We start from the raw sequence: 23,265 nt of genomic DNA, 5'->3' as shown, positions 1-23,265 counted from the left end.
GGCTCTTTCTTAAATGCTAAAACCCTTTTGGATGCACAACTTGATTTACACTGGTTTAGGATCTCACATATCACTGGGGCTCCTTTCTAACTGAAATTCAGTTTTGTGTTTCAAACTTATTTTTTTTAGAGCTCTACTTTACAATATGACCATGATCCAGTACTTCATGTCTGTTGTCCCACTTTAACTTGCACTGTTACCCCTAGCACCCCAGAGTCCTTGGGTGTCATGGCAGGAATCTGTTCCCAGTTTCATTAGTCTCCTGTATAGTCATGAAGGTTCCAGCCTTGAGCCCAATGGCTGCCACTTGTTGCTGTGTACAAGCTGCTGTCAGTAGAGAGCCCTGTCACAGCCAAACACAATCAGTCCTTTCTGGATGTAATAATGTAACCAAGAAAATCAAGTCTTTCAAAGCACTTTCAAGCTGGAAGAACAAATCTTAGAAAAGTTTCATGTCAAAGAAATGGTTTGATGGAGTTTAGTATATGTGCGTCAACAGGTTTGTATAAAACTGTAGGATCTCTGAAGTAAGTATCTGTATTTCTTGAGTTCCTCTTGTAGAGAGGTTGGAGTTATGGAGACTGCTGAAGCAGTCACTAGTGACGTTAGCACGGTCTGTGAGACCCATTTCTGGCATCTCGGATACATGCTGATATGAACTCACTCCATCCCCGCAGAGCGTGCTCTGCAGTAATCATGAAATTTCTGCTGTATCTCTCACAGATAAAGTAGAAGTTTCCAGGAAAGGTCCTAATACCATGTTCTTGTGATGTTTATTTTTGCTGTGACTGGGCTTTAAAAAAAGTGCCTTTCTTCCCGCAGCTTGTGGTTTGTCCAATGAAAACAGTCATACTATATGCATATGGTGGCCATGGACACTTCTCTCCATCACCATTGGCTTAAAATGGCATTTGCATATTCATGAGTAGTCATTGTTATCCTTCCAAAATGCTAGGAATATCAATATTCTGATTGCAATATCCATATGTTTGGTGTTTCTTTTGATGTATTAAGCATTTCATTAAGGTTATAACTGGATATTATCTTCAAAGATATTATCTCACGTTGTTGGCAGTATAAATTAACTGAAGTGATTCAGTGTTTGATACTGAACCATCAGTATATGTTTTTCGTGTTAATTTCCTTGATTGCTTCTCAGTGGTTTATTTATTTGTACATCATTTATAAAATGTTTCATTGCCAGTTAATAGTTTTAAAATATTATTCTACAGATTGTTCAGGGAATAAGTGTTTATGATTGGAAGATAAATGGGAAGTGAGCAGTTGACTTATTTTCTTGAATTGGTTTTAGTGTTGCATCTGAAGAGAAATCTTAAAAGTTCATTAATGACAGCAAATATGTGGTCATACTGATAATATTTTTAATTAAGGATTTTGTGTTCAGGATTTTGTACATCTTTTACGCAAATATCAATTGTCTTAAATGTTTTTATAAGAATTCTTACATAACTTCTAGATCTTGTTTCAACTTCAAACTTGACAAGTGTAGAATCTAACTACACTGAATATAGACTGACTCAAAGTACAGGACATTCTGTTGTATTACTATAGTTAATCTAGCATCACAGATTAACAATAGTTACAGGAAGTCCTAAACTTCTTTTGAGCGGTATAACATCCCAGCACTTCATTTTTGTGACAGAGGACAGTAGTGAAGTCCCACACTCTATTATCCTGGCTTCAGTGCAAGTCAGCCATTACAGTTGTGTCCTCCATATTCTACTCTAGATGCCACTGCCAGTGTTTTTCCTCTCAGTCGTGTGTACAAATGTACTAAGTACAAGGAGAAACCCTACCTGTAGTCATACTCAAGTGTCTGTCTCCGTGAGAAACGTACACAGAAGGAAGTACATCTGATCAACACAAATCCTTAAGCAAAATCCACTGGCTGAAATGAAACCATCTGTTTTGGTATTCCAGGGTGGAAGAGGGATAATTTTAAAGATATCTTGGAATGAAGTATCTTGTTTCACAAGAAAAGGTGGTTCTGTTGTTTGGCTCTGGAAATAATATAAATATAATATAAGCCTTCATACCTTTTTGACAAAATACTTCCTCAGATCACTTTCTTCTGTATGTGTGACTTGCTTCTAAAGCCTTTTATGATGTTGTTCCTGTGCCTGTGTTTGTAATAACAGTGCCATTCTCCCGGTTGGAATGTGTGAATATGTACATTGAAATAAGGTAAACCTGAAACTGTTAAAGGTCTACCTAATTAGGAAAATGGAAATCTACAAGCGATGTCCATCCCTACAGAAATTTTGTGCATCTGCCAAACAATCTCAGATGACACCCTTTGGTGTATTCAGCTGTCATTTCTGACAGTGTTTATTTGGGGGACAATCATGAAGGTCACATAATTAGATCAATAAAAGTATCATTGTCTTTTTCACCTTCATTCGTTTTAACTATGCATATAAATTATTTCTATAAAATATTAATTTACCTTTATTTTGTTGAAGATTAGGCACATTTTGTGAAGGATGTTTTGATTATTGTTTATCTTATTCTTGAATGAATTGTTAAATGGATTCTGGTCCAATTTGGAAAGAAAAATGATTCCGAAGGAGAAATTTGTCAAACATTTGAATTAATAAGGTAACCCCATATTTTGTCACTTCTACATCTGTAAATGTGTCTCGCAGACCTTCCTTGATCTTCCCAATTCAATAGAGTTTCATTAGAGCATTCCAAACGAGTAACTGATAAAATGAATTTCATTTGAAATAGAGATAAAAATATTGCTATATTAACCCATCAACTCAAATTAGTCAGGCTGATGCTTCCATAGATAACATCTACTGACAGTTGCAGGGTTAAGAATGCTATGAGGAACAACCTGGGATGGGTGGTATTCAAACCTCCACACAAGTGATCTTTGCATCAACGTGTCTATAAAGACAAACTGTCGACAGTCATAGGGTTAACAACACCTTATATACCAAGGCTAAGAAAAACTCGTGCAAACTGAGTTCAGTGACTGTCAGACTGACTTGTAGTATATCCGCACAAGATTGTCATCCCTGATTCTTCATCATCCAGTCTGCTTCATCAATGTGCTATAATTTCATTATGGTGTCCCACCTGTTAATATATAGCCATGTGTACAAATGTCAACACATCTCATCCTGTACAGTCGGCTGTGTTCCTGTTAATAACTTAGAACTTTATTTATCAAGTTTGTATGTAGCAAGATTTATTTGTAGATGATTGTTATGATTGTCCAATGAACATGTATTTGTAGTTATATACAACTCAACAACAGTTAAGGATCATCTGATTTATTCATTTTACAAATAAATGTCATGACAGATCGTCAGAAGTAATTTGTCATTCGACCATAACAAATATGAATCCGGTGATCCTTAACTTTTTTTAAGTGGTATATTTGTTACAAACTCCTACCTTTCATATGTATAAATCAGTAAGTATTAACCTATAACATTGTCTATGTTCCTTGTGTTTTGCATTAGGAAAATTTGTTTTTGGTAGATTGATAGCTTGACAGATAAAGGAGGGGGGTGGGGCGCGAATAAATGGAAGACACTACCCAGGTACACTAAATTGAACTAAGTTTATCTGATGTTTGCAAGAGTTGTTACTACAGCACCATTGGTCAGCTTCGTCAGGTTGACCTGTAGATCAACTCATTCCACGGCCATGTGACTGCAGTATTGGGAAGGTGAATGGTAGGAGGCAGATTTTCCACGATTCAGGGATGCAACATTTACTGTACTATTAGCATTCTTTTTGTTTTGTCATGTTGTCAATTCAAACAATATGTTGAATTAAAGATTACTTTACCTACGCACTTACCTGTTGTTTTCGTTTGCCTGCAGTTTAACTTCTGAAAATTTGTGCATAAATTGATCTTTATTAATGCATTGTTATAGGTGACGACTATAGTCTATTTGAAGTGAAAACGTATTGATGAATTTCACTACACACAAAAAGGTAAATCAAATAAAGTGAAATTTAATTTGCAAATCCTCATAATTTTACTTTGCCAACTGGACATTTAAATCTCAACTTTAATCCTAAGTTGAATAAAATACTGTTTCACAATCATAGTTTCAAATTGCTATTACTGGTTTGTATTTAGCGCAGTAAATGGAACAGTCAAACAAATGCACATGCAGAATGTGATGAGTGTTAACTAAGACCAACCCTTTTTGTTCTGGGTGTTTCATTTACTGTATGTTACCCCCTCGTAATGCAAACCAGTAGTAGCACTTTGAAACTATGATCGTTTGTTTAGCAACTTTAATCCTAAGTGTGTAATATATAAATGCGCAATTGGCAAGGTAAAATTATGAGGATTCGCAATCTTCATTTCACTTTATTCAATTTATCTTTTAGTTTAAAGTGAAATTCATTGGTATGCTTTCCCTGCAAACAGACTATACCATGAACATGTAAACTTATCCTCAGTACTTTTTATTAAACTCCACTAATGAGTCTAACAAAACCTTATGGTCGTGTCAGGTAATCTTTGAGATTGACCAATCAGAACACAGCTTAAAAAATTGCGAAAGTGCACATCCGCACATGCCTTTTGAACTTTTTATCTTGAAAAGGTTTGTACCCGAACGACTCCGAATCCTATTTAGCATACACTCACTTCCGGGTGATGCACACGGCATACATACAACCATGACGTATGTACAACAGTGAGTAAACCGTCACTGAAAATAGTGTTTTGGCAATATTCAGGGATGTTATCTTGCGGAAGTATTAGCTAATGGTAACTATGTCAACAGAAACCCCAAAGCGTATATACTGCAGGTCAAATAACTGTGTTTTATGTGGATTTTGTTTATGGAGAGATCTATGTTAGTGATGTGAATATTTTGAAAGTCCCTCCAATCCCTGTATAGTAGCCATTGTCTGACTGGTTAAATCTATTTAACTGTCTCGCTTTTGATTGGACTGTCATTGGTCGCTCAAAGGTTACCTGACGCGACCTCCTACTAGATTTTATTAGACTCAGTGGTGGAATACACTGAGACTAAGTTTACTTAGACTGATAACATGATAGGGTGGTCAGGCTTGTGGACATTGTTAACACATGTCCATCATGGAAGTGCCACTAAAATCATACTGTTGGAATAAGCCTTTAAATTAATTTTTTGCTTGTTGTTTAATGCCCACTCAGCACTTTTCCAGCTACACACCGGCTGTCAGTAAATAATTAGATAAGGACCAGACCATCCAGAGAATGAGCATTAATCTGCATTGAGAAAGAATGACTTGCATCACCTGATTCTCCAAGCAAGCACTGAAATGATCATTTAGAGCTCAAGTATGAGCCTCAAACTATATACATACCACACCTATCACCAAATTTCAATTATAATAAATATCTTTTTTTTCCCAAAAAAGAAAACAGGAATGATACTGCCAGTTTTATTGGAATGTAGCAAACACTGATCACCACCATCATCCAATGCTGTCCTTGAGTAAAATGAAGCTAGGTGCTTGAGAATTTATAGAACATATTATTACTTATGATGATGTATCTATATACAGACTAAACATGGTCATGATGGTTTTCAGTGTATATCACAGATTATACAAAATATATACATGCATACTCAACAAAACAAGTTCAGGACCACATATATATAATGTCGTCTTTTAGCGGCATTTAGAAGTTCTTTCATGGAGAAATCTTCAAAGAATGATAATTATTCAAAATAATAATTATCAAAGAATTAAAAAGAAGATTTATCCATAAAAGATCTTGGTCCCACATTTTATATTTACAGTGACTTTCACACCACTTTAAACCCTGATGTTCTAGTAACAAGATCTTCAGACTTTCATCACTTAAGTGAAACCCATAAGCACCACTTTGCAAAGTATAGTGAGTTGGGATAAATCCAACTTTGAACTGTATTTGACTTCCACTTCCACTTAATCACTGCGTGATGTGGAAGGAAATCCTAAACTTACCATCTGGTACAGGATATGCATAAACTATTCACAGCCTGTACTGCATATGAGGCCCTGGGTATAATATGTGCATGGTTCATAACTCTATACAGACAAATGCATGGTATCATATCACAACACAGCAAATAATGTTCAGCAGGAGAGGTATAAGAATGCAATAAGGCAAAATACATATCCCAGTAATATATGTGTGACAGAATTTGTATCCCATCAGTAAAGCTCATATTTTCTCCCTTCTACTCAGGTGAATCACAACACTGAATCTGAATAAATGTGCACTTGTAAAAGGACAATAAACTTTATCTAAAGATAATCACAAAAAACATTGTACACAACCATAATGCATTTAAGTCGTCAACCCATGATTTATACTTCCTGTTATAACACAACACATGACATAGCTGTGTAACCTCGTAAGTCAAACCCACACACATCTAAAACTAATTTGTGTGAACTCTACCCTTCCTCATATTGAAGTCATACACAGCTTATGGGCACATGCTGCATGGAAAATATTGCTTTTTGTGTTTTTATTTCCCCTGGGGACAGATTGTGGCTGGGGTTGTTGCCAAAAATTGCAGACATGCATTTGTTGTTTAACACATTTATATTTTTAACATTATGATCAATACCACACTTGGCAATTTTCCATCTAAGAGACAGCAGTTTGTAAATAATCAAGTCAAGACCAGAAAATCCAGAGGTCGACATAATGAGCATGAAATCGACAGACCAACTAGGATGATATATAAATGACCTTATCTTGCATGGGAAGAATAAAGATGAGTAATACGAGACTAGATTATAAGTTGTTCACTGGTCATGAGGGGGGATATACCTTCAATGTTTGTTTATGTTTCCTGAGCATGATCAATCAAACCACTCCTGATCTAGGTATGTCCAACTGTGAATAATATTCTAGTCTTCCGGGCACTGGACAATCCCTGAGGTTGAAGGTCGGTGACAGTGAAGCCACATTTGCCGTGGACCGTCAGATTGATAGACAGCCATCTTTGTCATGGGAACATTGTATGAATTTTATGATGGCCAGTCAAAGAGCACAGCCTGCTTCTACGAAAAAGTTATTGGATCAGCATTTTCTAACTAGATGATTTGGTGTAATGCAACTTCCAGGATAACTCACATGGTGCAACCGTAGTGATGATGAAAGGCTTATTGGAGACAATTTAGGGTCGGACTGGTTTGATTCCCTCCAATTAAACTTGTGTGAAACCAAAGAGGTCACCAAGGAGGACAATATCCATGTTCAGGCTCTTAGCCATTTCCTCATTTATGGATTTGGCCAGGTGCTCTCTCAAAGATTCTGAAATATCTTCGTCTTCTCCAAAGAACTCATGAAAATCCGCCATAAGAGTTATGTTAAATTGAAAGGAGACATGATATGAAGAGACGTGATGGGTTTAAACCTAATCTTAAAAGCCCCAACAACAAAAATGCTTTACAATGCCAGCAAAGAATTCAGGAACTTATCTGTTGAGGGATGAACTTGGAAAACATATCAAACATACCAACAAATCTTGGATGCTAGTCAGTTTATGCAAAATTGGTCAATTAACATCATGGCAGTAGAGGGATTCTCGATCCCTTTTTTTCTACTGTAGTTGAAGTGTTGGAGTTCTTACAGTCTCACTTAGAATACGGCTTAGCCGCTTCTAATATTCAAGGCTACTCCACGGTTATTTTGGCCTTCCACAAACCCGTTGTGGGTGCCTTGTTGGGACAACACCCCCTGGTACAGCATCTTCCCAGTTGCCCCCTGGTATAGCATCTACCCAGTTGCCACATATATATGAGAGACCTGACCCCTACAACAGGCAACAAACACAACCCATTAGGACAGGAAAGTGTTTCCCGAACGAATTGAAGAACTCCAGGGGTAACATAGTGATTTTCCAAACAACAATAAAATAAAACAGGTGGGCTGTGGTCAGCTTTGAAAAGTGAGAGACACACTATTTGGAAATTTATTTATGCCATCTGGCTTACACTCTAGTCTCTGCACAAAACCTACCGCAACATCCATACTAGACCTGGCCGATTGGTTCTCTAGGAATACAAGTCATGACACTGAATGGAAGTTGGATACTGATGTGTCTGTGACGTTAACTAAACTATTTGGTGTTCCTGAAAGAGACTTATTTGCATCAAGGTTAAATAGTCAGGTGGAGAGATGTGTGTCATGGTCTCTAGATCTAGGGGCAGAAGCAATAGATGCTTTCACATTATCATGGGCACATTATCCGGTCATGGCCTCCCCGCTGCCTCTGCGGGTTTTGAGCACTGGCTCAGGTGCAGTTCCACTTGCCGGCGCCGGTCCATCTGGGCTGACTTTCACAAAGCGATCTTAGCGCTACAATGATTGCAACTCCCATTCTTCAACAGAGGCTTAAGACAGTCGTAGCGCTAAGATTGCTTTGTGCAAGTGGGCCCAGGTCTCGTACCGTTGGTCATCCGGAACGTAACTAGTGGTCCTCAAGAACCTGCTTACCGTCTGCCTTGGTTCTGCTCAGTGGACAGGGGATCCCTGCTTCAGCAGCCGATCCCATGGGGTCTCAGCACCCAGGTTCTTCGGTGACCCAAGGGTCTGTCTGTTAGGGCAACTCGGCTCTTCTGTCCTTGTTGGAAGGTCCCTCATGCGTCAGTCTGTTTGAGCAACTCGGCTCTTCTGTCCTTGTTGGCAGGTCCCTCGTGCGTATCTTAGGAGGCATCCCTCGGTACGGGAATTCCTTTATGGAGGTTTGCAGCGAGGAGGCCATGGACAAAGATGGTGGTCCGAAGCAGTCAGGTGAAGTACATAGTTTCTCGCTCGGATCATCCCTGCGTCAAGTACACGAACATATCGCTGTAGTATTGTGGCAGGTGGTCCTCCCTTTGGTCCCCCCCAATTCCCGCGGAGTTTCATCTTCCTGGTGAAACATTTGCTACGGGCAGGGTAGCCGAGACCCAGCTGCGCATATTACCTTCGTTCCTTAGCGAGGTCATTAATCCTCTTCTGTCGGGTAGTCGCTTGCAATTTGACCTCCCGGAGCTCAACTGCTGCTACTCGATCCTGTTGTCGACGAGTGTGTCAGATGTGTGCACCTTCATGGCTATGGCTGTCTGTCACCAGATATTCGCCTGAAACACAGCAGGCACTACTGTCTCTGCCTTTCTGGCTGGGCATGAAAAGGGAAAAGGCAAGGGCAAGGCAGCTTCTCAGCCACCTTTTCAGAGGAAGGGAAAGTCGGCCCCAGCTTCCCAGTAAGCACACCTCCAAAGCCCTTCACTGTCCCGCTGCAAGTGGCAGGCTCTCTGCCATCAGCCGGGACACATTGCCTTTTGCAAGTTTCTGCTATCGTGCTATCAGTTCAGCATACGGGTTATGCCTGTCTATCTCCCAGGGGTGGACAATGTGCATGCAGACGCGCTCCAGCTCCCGAGTGGTTGCTCGATCAAGAGATTATTATTCAAGAGATTCAGGATTATCTCCCAGTTGTTTGGGTCCTTCCAGGTGAATCTGTTTGCATCTGGGGTGACAAACCAGATCCTGTTGTTTTGCTCCCGGATTCCGGATCTGAGAGCGATTGCCTTCCAGCCGGGCTGGACGGACAGTGTATTGTTGGTGTTTGCCACCCAACCAGCTGCACCTCTGTAGTCGTATCAACGCTGGTTTCTGGCCTGCACTATTACCACGGCGACTGAACCTACTAAGACAGAATGGCCAGACACACCCTAATCCCAGGATTCAGAGGGTGACCTGGCCACTGTTCAGAATCACCTCCAAGGGAGTGGCATTCCTGCATCAGTTTCAGACACAATTCTGGCTTCGCGGAGTGATTCCATGAATGTATGAGGATAGATGAGCCTGTTATGTGTGCTGGTGTGGAAGTAGAGGGATTCTCGATCCCTTTTCTTCTACTGTAGTTGAAGTGTTGGAGTTCTTACAGTCTCACTTAGAATACGGCCTAGCCGCTTCTAATATTCAAGGCTACTCCATGGTTATTTTGGCCATCCACAAACCCTTTGTGAGTGCCTTGTTGGGACAACACCCCCTGGTACAGCATCTTCTTGCAGGTGTGGACAGACTGCGTCCGGTCATTAGATGGACAAGTCCTCCAAGGGATTTGCCTACTGTATTGGAATGGTTGTCCACTCCTCTCTTTTATGACTTGCCCAACCTGTTAAGTTGGAAAACAGCTTTTTTAGTGACAGTTACATCTGGTAGATGTGTTAGCAATTTAAACGCCATGTCTTCAGACCCGGAACTTACTGTGTTCCATAAGGAGCGGGTTATCATATGCTTGCCAGATTCATACCACCCTAACATTGATCATTCGTTTTACGTGACAGCGCCTATAGATCTACCTGTGTTTATGCTTCCTGCATCATCTGATAATACACGCCATAAGGCTCATGTATTAGACGTTTGGAAAACTCTTAAAGCTTATATTAAGAGAACAGCCTTACTCTGTAAGGAGAAACAGCTATTTTGCTGTTATGGCGGCGGCAAAACTGATTATCCGCCAATACACAGATGGTATCCCAATGGACAGTATTGGCAATGTGCATGGCCTATATACATAAATGCTTATCTCCCCAAGAGGGTTGAAAGCTCACTCAGTGAGAGCAGTTGCCATGTCAAAAGCGTATGATGCTGCTCTGCCCATTGAGATCAGCTCAGTGGCTCGATTTGGTCAGTCAGTTCTTCACAGTGGACAGAGTAGCTCTGCTCAAGCTGATTAAGCTTTGTCAGATGACTATATCTGTTTGTACTCAGTGGAGGGTTACTATCCATTCCCATTTTATTGGTGGTTGTATTTGGTGATGGTTTTTCAGTCCCACCCTCCCTTGGCTTAGTGCCTTACTTTCCTTTCCATTTCCCCACTTAGCTTGCTAATGCGGTATGGACTGAGTTTGGTTTGGCGAGTTTCCCCTATGTCCAGGTCTCCAAACTTTGATTTGGGTGGGTGGGATTTGTCATTTGGGGTTTCCAAATTCTAGCCAATGATTTGACAAGTGGGTTCTTAGCTTTGTTATGCCCCCAACAATTGCGGTTGTCAATGGAAACTGCCGCAAGGGACGCTCATGAACTTCATACGCAGGTCAGTTTACATAAGTTTTCTTCCTCGAAAATTCGGAAAGGGAGATGCATACCATGTGCGTACAGAGAACTTCGAGATAGAAGAGGCAGTTCTAGCACGTAACTATCGGGAAGGAGAAAAGTGGGTACCCGGTAGTGTAATAAGAAAAACTGGTCCAGTGTCATATGAGGTGCAGGTAGCTCCTCAAACAGTGAGGAGGAGACATGCAGATCAAATGGTTCCCTGTCAGAATCGTCAGACTCCTGAAGTTACCTTTTCGGCAGAAAAAGAAATGTCGGTGGATATTCCAGAATCTCAAAAACCCAATCAGCCTTGTCAGATCAATGAGGAAGAAGACGTTAGTGGTCCAGTTCGCCTTGATCTCTGAACCAAGACGTCAGTGACAATTCATTAAGTGCTGTTCAGTGCACAATTTTCAGTTATAGATTTATACAGTTGCAGTTTTCTATCTGGTTTAATTATGACTTAGTTTAGGTTTAAGAATAAGCAACTAATCCACATGTTTTCCCAGAGACTTTATTTTTTGTGGATTATTAAGTGTATTTTCATGAAAGGATTATTTTCATATGGTAACTAGGTATATTTGAAGGTTTATGTGGTTACTGTTATGAGGTTGAGAGGAGATGTTGTGTATTAACGTTAGGTCTACCGCATTGCTTGCGCAAATCTAGTCAGGGAAAAGAGTTGCCTCCCTTAATGCACTCTCTTTATTGTAGAGATACGATAATAAAAGCTAAGCACGTTTCGACCGCCATGATAGTGTTTGGTTCTGTTGTCACCCGTCCACGCCGAATGTAACAATGCCAACACAGCATACACTGGTGACTCAATGTTAGTTGGTGAAGATGAACGTATAGTTGTGTAAGAAAAATATGGAAAACACTGTGCATTTGCTTTTATTTGTTAGGCTTCACTATCCATTCAGTTAAGTCAGTCTTAATCCCAACAAAGAAAATTTCATATTTAGGTTTTAACATAAAGACTGTGAAACTTCCAGAGGAAAAGTGTGATAAGATCATTCGACACTGTACAGCAGTTTTAGACTGGTAGTCTATCACAATACATGAACTGGGGGAAATGGCAGGGACATCAGAAATGGGCGCCACATGTGGGGAATCAAGAGCCATGAATGGAGGTTTTTACCACCAGCCTAAACCCACTGCCCCTCACTAGGAGTGGAACCTTTCACGTGCAAAAGTGCAACGTCAATCAAAATGAAGAAGACGGCTTCCTGCCTTTCTAGTTTGATTGATGGGTACTCACCTGAGGACGCTTTCAATTGCGATAAAACAAGGCTTGTGTTTTGTGTGTTACCTGACAAGACACTGACTAATAAGACCACTAAAAGTGGCAAAATTTTAAAAGACCATCTCACAACTTCATTCTGATGCAGTCTGACAGGAAAAGAATTGGAAACACTGGTTATAGGCAAAGCTCAGAAGCCAAGATGCTTTAAAAACCTTTCCCTTGATGAGAAGGTATGGATGACCAATGCACTCTATCATGATTGTTTGAAGCAGGTAAACAGGCACATGAGAAAACAAAGACGGAAGATTGAGTTGTTCATTCACAATGCTCCTTCCCATGGGGAAGACATAGAACTTAGTGATGAAAAGATAATATTTTGTCAGCCAACGCCACATCCATATTAGGCCTTTAGACCATCATATCATCAGCGCTTTTAAGGCCCAATACTGTTTCCTCAAGTGCAGCTTTCAGGCAGACAACATGGACAGCAAAACGAATTTAACAAAGATGATGACATCCCACTTGCCACACTGGTCTCTTCCACCCATAGTGCCATTAAAACATCCAATTCTGTTTCTTGTGACTTGGATGTCCCAACAGAAAATCCATACTTGAGCGACTGGGAAGCTGAACTAGTGACAGATGCAGCCAGTAAATCTGACACTGGACCAGCATGCTCTGAAGACTAAGATGATAACTCAACAATTGTCAAACAACCAAAGTTCTTGATGAGGGACATCCTCACAATGTGTACACCGATGAAGCATTTTGCAGTAACTCAAGAAGCAAGGCTCCTTCCCTACCATCACGACCTTGACACAGTTGCTGAAAACATTGCTCTTGAGAAGACCAGAAAGAGGCACCGAGCCAAAATATCTGATTTTTTCATGCCAAACTGTTGATTTGTACTTTGAACAATGTTTAGTGTTGAAAAAACAATAATTATCTGTACAATTACAAAAGATGAAAGGCATAATAGAGATAAAGTGACAGACGTGTGTAAATGGCAGCCATGTTGGAAAATGATCTTCTCTATCTAATCTGGCACCCTGTTTAAACTGGTGTTATATTTCTGTCCTGCAGGGTGCCAGTAAAGACAGGATGAACTAAACATCATCTAAATCATATTTTTATCAAAACATAGATAAATGTTCATTCCCATTATAAAAAATAAAAGCAAAATAATCATTTAAAGTTTACATTCTGTAGTAAAATGAAAGCACATGGAAATGAAAATCAAATACAGATAAGTATGGTTGTAGCAAACTCAAAGTGACCACAATGTTTCGGTTGTCATAACCACAGTTTGTCTTCAGCATTTCAACTAAAATATGCAGTGAGTTTCTCACCTTGACAAGTTTTGTTGCAAGCATAGTCCCACTGTATTTAAATAAAACTCTACCACAACCTATACACCTGCCTTGTGTATACCTTCCCATATGTTCTTACACAAGAAGCCAAGGCAGAAGTATCTTGCATCTGGCCCATAGAGTCCTAGCTGACCCTGATGACACATGTAGCTCTGTATCTTGATCTGTTTCTTGTTGTAACGCTGCTGCATGGACGTGGAAAACATGGCGTAGATGACCTGCTGGTCACTATTGGACAGACCATCCTTCAGCAAGGTCTCCACAGTCCACTTGTACTGCTGGACAAAACCTTGAAGAGTCTCGTTGATACCAAGAACCATGCCACCTGACACCCACACTAAGTTACTTCTCAACACAGCCTTGGGGTCAATATTGGGGTCATGAGGCCATGCTTGCGAAAGGCCAACCTTCTCAGTGTTGAATTTCTTTGGGGGTAGAAGTTTAAAAAACGTTGTTCCCGATTTGTCCAAGTTTCGAAAATAGCCAATGTCTAGCCAAGCAAATGCTGGTGTTCTAAACACATCCATATCCATTGCCATTTGAAGGAATTCATACTTGGCATGCATCGCGCATGTGTATTCAGAATTTACAGTGTTCGGATAGTGCTTTGGATAGTTATTCTTCGAATATATTTCTTTAATTTTTTCAATAAGGCCATAAGACCACATCTCATTTCTGTTAAACTTGATAATCTTTGTATGAGAGGCTGGCAAGCAAGACCGAACCTTTCTAAAATAGGCTATGGCGTCATCATCTTCCATGAAAGCTATGACAGGGTTTGTCATCTTTCCCAGAGGCCGCATCCACTGTTTGTATTTAAATGGGGTGTGATAAGCGCCAAACTCTTGTCCCTTCTTATACACGCCCAGGTTGACGTAAGCCGTTACTATGGTAATCTCGTCAGGCTCCTTCCTTAACATATAGTCCGGCACCTCCTCATACCGACACCACTCCTCCTGGGGGGAAAAGAAATGTTCCTCTCTATAAGGGAGTGACGTTTTATGCCACTTTTAGGAATATTCAAGTAATGTCACAACAGGGGTCACCAGATATGGGCTTTACAAATAGTACCAATGTGGGAATTGAACCTGGGTCTTCAGCGTGATGAGTAAACACATTAACCAATAGGCTACCCCACAACCTGGAGCACAGCTTAATATATAACCTCAGTCTGAACCTAACAATACTATTTTGTAAGGCTGGCAATCAACTGTGATAACTGAGACTGAAAATGGCCAATCAAAAAATATCAGAGAATGAACTACCAAAAAACATTAAAAGTCACCATGTTTCCACCTTGGTGGTGAGTGGTCACACATTTATGCTTGGGGCATAAATACAAACAGCATTAGTAGTGGCACAGCTCATGAATCAAGAACTCATTTCAGTTACTGTATATAAATTAAAATTTTACCTCATCAAAAGTGTTGAAGACATTTTAGGACACAATTTTTATCCCACTCGTTTGTTATTCTTCACAATGTTTCTGATTATTGATCCTTTAAAGAGCCCAGTAGTTCTATTTCGTTATACTTTGTAGTCATACAACAAGTTTAGATTGTATGGTACCAATTCAAACTAATTATCGATATCTGAAGGGTATTCTACCAGAGGTTTAGGTTGTTTGGTACTGATTCTAACCCATTTGCTCAGATTGTTTGGTACCAATTCTAACCCATTCTCAATATCCGAAAGGTCTATGTTCCGAAAAATTTCCACAATACCCTGGATGCATCTACAGCTCACTCCAATAATTTTATTACCTCCCTTGACTGGCTTTTCATCCAATCAGGTGTCTATGCTGGGATGCTGAGTACCAATCACAGCTCACTTTCGCTTTTAAAATTATCTTACCAATTAAACTTGGCAACACAAATGATGCAAAGGTACTCTAAAAGAGATAGAATGAGTTCTTGCATGTGATTTTTTTAAGTTTCAGACTTGTATGTTTTCCAAAAGAATCTGTGAACAAACTTTTGCGGCTGTGACTGCTATCTTTGTTGACACTAGCAAGCTAAATTGTAACAGCAGCCCACAGTTGATTGGATACTGTGAAAATGAGGGGTGACACGGTACACTCCCACCATGGTATGGTATGTATTGCGATACAAGGCCTTCTGTTCAGTCCATTTTGGTTCGGTATATGAGATATGATGACAATGCAGAAAATTTATACAAACCTGTAGAGGTTATGAATTCTTTGAAGAATGTCCTCCTTGGGGTACATATATAGCATTAAAATGTCCATTTTAAAATGCCTACGACAGTTGTAACAATATTGAATAAATATTTGACAAAACAAAAACTCGTTTTTGTCTTGTGAGACCACCCCTACAGGGCCTCTACCTGGGCCCCTTAACAGCCAAGAGCAGGTAACTCCCACCACGAACCTCGCACCTCACTTTTCACGCTGAACTCGTCAGACAGAATGTGGGGAGGTGGGTGGCCGTACCCCAAGGAGGACATTCTTCAAAGAATTCATAACCTCTACAGGTTTGTATAATTCTTTTTAAGAAGAAGTCCTCCTTGTGGTACATATATAGCATAAAACAGACTCCCAACGAACGTGAGTCGGGAGAGGCATCCTGTGTTTGCTAACGTATACCCTTCACACAATCTCATACACTACCGAAGCTGCGAGAGATAAAAAGAAACACTTACCCAAACACCGAGACCGCTGATGTCAATCAGGCGGGGGCGGGGCAAATGTGGGGTATAGCCAATCAACGGCCGAGCTCAGGAGTGATGGACATTAGTCCACGCCCCAAACTCTACACTGTATGTTATATTCCCCAAACCAGTGAACAGTGCTGGGAACAACAGTGCATAATAAACAATAGCGTATATCGACGCTATAAGAAAGTGCCATTGTCTTCTATTTGGTTCTTTTTTTTTTTGATATCTATATATATATACATATATATATAAACCACCACCAGTATAAAATCTACCACCATAATGAATTTACTGACCCATCACCAGAGGCAAAAATGAACATGATCTCAATGTCATTAGCTCATTCAGCTAGGGAGGGTCACGACCCTGCCCACTGGAGAGAACTGTCTGACCAAACCAAGCACGCTTCCTCGAGTGTTTGTCCAACTGATAGTGACAGATGAACGTGCTCGGCCGGCTCCAAATAGCTGCTGTGCAGATCTCCTCAATGGGCAGTGCCGCTGCATAAGCTTGTGATGTAGCCACTGCCCTAACCGAATGAGCTTTTAGCCCTTGGGGTATAGTTAACCCCTTATGGGTGTAAGCTACACAAATGGCAGAGACAAGCCACCTAGAAATGGTTTGCTTGTTCGCCGGCAGACCAGCTCTCCCCCCGCCATAACAGCAAAACAACTGTTTATCCTTCCGGATATCAGCAGTTCGTTTGATATAAGCTCTGCGAGTTTTACAGACATCTAAGACGTGAGCACGTCGAAGAGAGGTACCGGACGAGGGAGGCTGTATGAGCCTAGGTAGCTCGATAGGTGCTGTAACATGAAAAGCACCTGCGATCTTACGACGGTAAGAATCCGGCAACCTAATACTGACCCTGTCTTTATGAAAGACGGTCAGAGCAGGACTTGCTGACACAGCGTGAATGTTGCCAACCCGCCTGCCGGATGTTACTGTCACAAGAAAGGCAGCCTTCCAAGTTAACAGCTGGAGAGAAAGAGATGATAGCTCGTAAAAAAGAGGACCAGAGAGCCAATCAAGAACGATTGACAAGTCCCATGGGGGATTAATCCGCCGGACAGTCGGACGGATCCTATCCACGCCTGCTAGAAAGCACTGCACAAGAGGGTGCCATTTCCCTAGGAATACCGACAGAGGTCGTCCCAAGTGACCGGCTACCAAAGTTGCCAACGACACCGGCTCACTCACTAAGGGTGTCCCCACACCAATACCAGAGGTTTGGCTGGGGACCCATTGGGACGCCATATTAGGAGCCAGAACCCCTTCCAGACGGACGCCGATCTCCTGACGGAGACCAGACATCGTGTCCGAAATGAGCGTGTGGACTGAAGCCATTTGCTGCTGTAAAAGACTGGTTAATACATCAAAGGTTAAGGGTTGTGAAGGTTGAGAAGGAGGTGTACTGGACGAAGTGGAAGCCACCCCCTGGGGGGGATGGGACGACTGTACATTTCGCTGATTTGGAAGATTCCCCCCCTGCCGAGGAAGAACCCTTCTTTTCATCCCCTTTTGCCTTTTTAGAAGGTGGCTCCTGGGCCCAAATGTCACCCCCAGCCTGAATCAAAGACCGATAAAACATGAGGTCTGCATGTCTAGTCTTTATGGCCCTGGGTGAAAAACCCTGACAAATATCGCACCCCTGGTCATCATGTGCGTCCTTAGCGAGGCACCTGAGGCAAGACGTGTGCGAATCTTAGGGGGGCAGCATGGCGCTGCATGTTGAGCATCCTTTAAACTGGAAAAAACAGAACCAAGCTATGATAGTAGCAAGGGCCGTAAATCCACCAAGCACACATAATTTTACAGAAAAATTAAAACGCATGGGCGATATTTAATCTGTAAAAAATAAAAACTATTATACGTATCTGTACGAATAGTCCAATGCGCCCAAGTAGAGAAGCCATAAAGGATACTATACCACACTAAAACAATGCAATGCAAGCAAAGGAATACTCCTTTATCACCCCATAGCAATAGAATCCACGCCTAATAATTAACAAGGCTGGAAACATTAACCATGTGGAACGTGCCGACTGCCATCTTGCCAGCCACATGGCTGAAAGACGCAGACACCACGTAAAGTTACAACATTTCATGAATGAAAAGGTCTAACCTATGAATTCCTAATAGCGCCCGTGTGTAAAAAAGGAACCATACATACAGAGTTGGATGTCTTCTCACTCATAACTAGCCGTAAGCTTGACAGTACTTGAGAGTTGTCTGTGGACGTCTGTCTCGTATGACGACAGTATGAAAAGTGAGGTGCGAGGTTCGCGGCGGGAGTTAACTGCTCTTGGCTGTTAAGGGGCCCAGGTAGGGGCCCTGTAGGGGTGGTCTCACAAGACAAAAATGAGTTTTGTTTTGTCAAATATTTATTCAATATTGTTACAACAGTCGTAGGCATTTTAAAATGGACATTTTAATGCTATATATGTACCCCAAGGAGGACTTCTTCTGAAAAAGAATGACAAGTGCCAAACTAAACCTTACACTATTTACAAAAATGGAAACCTTAATCATAAGCTTTGGTATTTTGAATGAACAAAACTGTCACTACATAAATTATATTAAATATATTAAACATATTAACACAACCCATAAGAACTGGATAGCAAATGGCAAATGATCCTCAAACATGTCAAGATTAACTGCAGGTTTGACAAAAGACAAGGGATGTTCATATTTTTTTTCCAAAACACAAGCCTCATGAGACTTGTTACGGTTTCACTGGACAAACTTACCCTTTCACAGTTAACAATATTGTTATACATACTACAAACAAAATGTATGGGAACACCCTCAAATTTGAAAGCCACACATATACTGAAACATGGTGAGGTCATTTGTACTCAGGCAAACTTTTTGTGTGCGTAATGGGCACTTTGAACGACATGTTAGAACTTGCAGTGATGTATGATGAATATTGAGTCAATATTTGCTGAGTTTGAGTGAAATGAAACAGTGTCAAAAACAGCAAAAAACACGGGTGCTGAGGCACACCCAGCACCATGTTTGAGTCACAGCCCCAAACACAACACACTAGTACATGTGGAAGACAGACTTCTCATTAGTGCTTTTTATATATCAGATCATTTATAGCATTTATTCTAAAGTCTAACAATTATACTAGCTGTATTTGCGTAAACCAAATGTGAATTTTATACCTACGACATGTAACAACTCATCCTTTATGCAAATGATATGTTTGCATAATGTACGCAGTTACAGAAGGTACTTCCTTGGCAACTGTCTAGGAATGCATAGATTTGGACATGATTTCATTTCTAGACATTTAAGAAAAGCTGTAAAAAGTTTTTCTAAATGATGGTATGAAAACCAAAATTTTTTTTTATTCCATGATGGTATACCAAAACGAAGGACAAATAAGAATAATACTACGGCATACTGTTTCACCCCTACAAAGGGAGGCTGTAGATGCATCCATGGTATGGTAGCGATTTATCAGAATATATACACTGGATGATTCTAATGCAGAAGCTCAGAAATATGTTAGATTCTTTGGTGCCAAGTCTAACCCAGAAGTTTAGAACTTTCAATCCATGTTAGCTACACATAAAGCAGTCACAGAAGCGCTAAACCTTACTTGAGGCTTAGAAATGGTCACTTACAACATAAGGGTCTCCGTACATAAATCCTTTCGATTCCAAGATGCGATCTGAAAAGACAAATGTTTAAAAGGCAACGGGTCATAAATAGCCTAATATAACTTCGTTTAAAGAATAAAGTCTCATCCTTTCAAGTCGAAATGTTGAATTGAAATTCCAGGATGTTTGTGTTTTGTTTGTTTTCTAGTGCTTCCTGTGGTATGAATCTCTTCCATATTTCCCTATGGAATGTTATGTCATGTTAGGCCTGTCATGTCCATAGCTGCAAGGGTCAAAAGAGGGTTTTAGAACCCCCATTGTATATACTACTACAGTATTTGTTTCAAAATTAGTCCTTCATTCAAAGTCTGAACAAAGGCTGATTCAGCTCTGAGTTTGTTTGTTTGTTCCTTAATGCTGATGTCAGCAATATTTCAGCTATATGGCAGCAGTCTGGAAATAATCACACCTGGACCAGACAATCCAGTGATCAACAGCATGAGCATCAATATGCGCAGTTGGGAACTGATGACAGGAGTCAACCAAGCCAGCAAGCCTGGGTTACGACAAGCATGGGTTACTGAACATCAATTCTAACCCGTGCTTTCATGGGTATAGTTTGAGTAGTACATACTGAAACAATCACGATATTATGAATCAAACAATACCACTACATCATACTCACAGACAGTGTAGATAACTGCTAGGCCAATGACGACAACAGCAGCTCGAAGATACTTTTTTGGCCTGAGTCTGATGAACAATCGAACAATGCGGATCAGCTGCTGAAGGAAATTCATGGCTGACTGAAGACAGCTGCCGGAGGATTGTTCCGTGTTTGACCTGAAGTTCCAGTCATCTGCAGAAGAACTGTGGGCTGATCTTCTGTAATAAAAGTCAGGTGCCAGGTCTGTTATTTCACTGTGTGCCAACCATATATCGTGAAGTGTGTGAGTGTTTATGGTTTGATATTGGGGGGGGGAGTTAATCGACTGGTAGAATGCAGTTTACCAGGCACAGCACCAGCAGCTGTATAGTATTGCACCAGCTTCATAGTATATCAGTCACAGTATCGATACACATGAGTAAAATCATTCAATGAGATGACAATAAGGATATAACTGACCAGCTCTTTTGACCCTCAAATAACTGCCTCTGGCAGGATGCATATGTAGTTATGTCCTTGTTGAAACATTTGTCCCATAACACATGTAAAATAAACAGATGTGCTGTTTTATCATTGGACAACTAGCTTTATGGAGTCAAGCCCCTCTGCATAATGTTTATGCATAAGTGCAATTCTCGAATCATATGAATCTTGTTTGCATTCAGTATAAATATAGGAAGGCCCATCTTCATAAATATGTGGGGGATTCAACTGCAAGTTTATACAATATATAATAATTCAGTATTGTGTCACTTCATGAATTCTGTAATGTGTGCACTTTAGTTCAGATACTAATTCCTATCAAGGTGAAGATTTTATTTACACATACAGAAAACCATTATCTTTTATGTGTATATTTCGTACATCGTTACCAGTATGCACAATACATGATAGCTTGAGTTGAGAAAGCCAAAACACAGCATACTGATTGATCAACGATATAACCAATAATTAGTCTTGAACAGTTGAGATACCGAAACTTCTACTCAGGCAATTTGATGACGCCCTATAAAGTGACACTTTGTTTTATATATATGGAATAGTTTTAAGGAATATATAGCATACATTTTGCATATGTATTTCTGTATAGTCATAGATGTTTTGTGCATGAAATCTATATGACACAAAATGCCAAACTATGAATGTGCTCTCTGTTAGTCACAGCCTAGCGTAGCATAATAGTGCTTTCCTGAAAATAATCTGTGTACACCAGGTATGTATCGGCAAAATCATGATTTCGTCTATACGGTTATAACGTATGTAAGTAAATTCTTCTTTACAGTATGTTACTGTCATAGATGTTATGAAATATTAATGCTCACACAATGATATGAGGGAGACTTTGTTTAGGTATGTCTCATCTCTAAAAGTTACATACAAAGAATCAGTCATGCATATATTTCGTAAAATATACATGCATAAGCCGCGAAAGGTATATTTGGGAAACTTGCTATAACATTACATGAACGCGGATATACATTATATGTATTCAAACTTGTTTTCGTTCAACACATATTTTTACGACACAATTAAACAATCCGGACTTATTGGAACCACTAGACCGTTTCCTGTCACCCCCGAAAGCTGCCAGGGAAATCAGGCGTGATTAGCGATACGTAGTCTCGGATAAGCGAGTCGGACAATCAGCGAAGGGTTCCAGGTGTTGAGTAATGAAGTGACTCTCGGGTTTAATGAGTTACGTGTCCGAATGTAACTGGCACGGATTTCTACTTTCTGCTCCTCGGCGTCGTTGGAAAGAAGTTTGTATTTATCGCAGGCACCTGTTCCTAGTGACAGTAAGCTTAACTGCCAGTAATTCCCCAGCACTACATTTCGTATTTTACAACTAATAGTAGTATCGGTACGTAAGACACATCCACCAATAAGCCCCCAGATCTACTTTTAAATATACCACTCGTTCCACGCACCTGCGCCAGGCAAAACCGGACATGTTTGACTCAGTTACCTCCCCTGAAATACATTAAGGGGGCATAACCCTTTCAGGGTTATCGCAAAAAGGTAACTCAAAGCCATCATCTGTCCGCAAAGCAAGTTCGAATCAAGATAACAAAACAGACACGTTAAATAAATATCATATACATCTTTTAAGAAGTCATTATTTTTCTAACATGTTTATTAGAGTATGATATGTCTTATTTCCAATTCCAGTGTTTATGTTTGTTTATGATAAATACTGATACATTGTATATATGTGCTTCAATATTTTACATACATCTAGGCTTGTAATGATTTTGCTAATCTAGCCTATAATGTTTTGGGCACAGATTTTGCCTGTATTGAAGAAACAAAAAGTTTTCTCAATCATTATTTAAATTGCATGAATAACAGATTCAAGTTGTTTAATCTACTCTTGAATGTATTTAACATTTTTGTGTTATTTCATATCTTTTAATGGTGTAGTTTCTGTTACTGGGTATTGTGTTGTTTCCCTGTTATTCCATTGCTGGTTGTTGTGTTGTTTCCTTGTTATTCCATTGCTGGGTATTGTGTTGTTTCCCTGTTATTCCAATGTTGGGTACTGTGTTGTTTCCCAGTTATTCCATTGCTGGATCTTGTATTGTTTGCTTGTTATTTCATTGCTGGTTATT

The 23,265-nt window shown here is 40.2% G+C and overlaps 1 protein-coding gene across 2 annotated transcripts; it reads right to left on the bottom strand.

The window, feature by feature from the left end:
• Nucleotides 1-11,531: 11,531 nt before the first annotated feature.
• On the bottom strand, nt 11,532-22,628 carry LOC137291076 (uncharacterized). Of its 2 annotated transcripts, none has more exons than XM_067822361.1 (4): nt 22,585-22,628; nt 20,675-20,874; nt 20,014-20,060; nt 11,532-14,652 (listed from the first exon to the last, which is right to left on the bottom strand). In XM_067822361.1, exons 1-4 carry the CDS (start codon nt 22,605-22,607, stop codon nt 13,735-13,737), a joined length of 1,188 nt encoding a protein of 395 aa, XP_067678462.1. In that variant the 5' UTR covers nt 22,608-22,628; the 3' UTR covers nt 11,532-13,734. The 2 variants fall into 2 exon arrangements, with proteins under 2 accessions (XP_067678462.1, XP_067678463.1); XM_067822362.1 differs by having other exon boundaries at nt 11,581-14,652; nt 22,232-22,595.
• Between the last annotated feature and the right edge of the window lie 637 nt (nt 22,629-23,265).

This window comes from Haliotis asinina, chromosome 7, assembly GCF_037392515.1.
Source record: "Haliotis asinina isolate JCU_RB_2024 chromosome 7, JCU_Hal_asi_v2, whole genome shotgun sequence".
Taxonomy (NCBI): Eukaryota; Metazoa; Mollusca; class Gastropoda; order Lepetellida; family Haliotidae; genus Haliotis; species Haliotis asinina.
The sequence above is the reverse complement of the archived record's forward strand: the minus strand, read 5'-3'. Positions and strand labels throughout refer to the sequence as shown.

Bases quoted from the DNA above. Each gene is read 5' to 3' on its own strand.
- LOC137291076 (XM_067822361.1), bottom strand. From the start codon at position 22,607: ATGTCCGGTTTTGCCTGGCGCAG. The intron at 20,875-22,584 runs GTGCGTGGAACG...CTTTTATTACAG, and splicing joins TCCGGTTTTGCCTGGCGCAG to AAGATCAGCCCACAGTTCTT. The intron at 14,653-20,013 runs GTAAGTGACCAT...TTTTCCCCCCAG, and splicing joins TGTACGGAGACCCTTATGTT to GAGGAGTGGTGTCGGTATGA.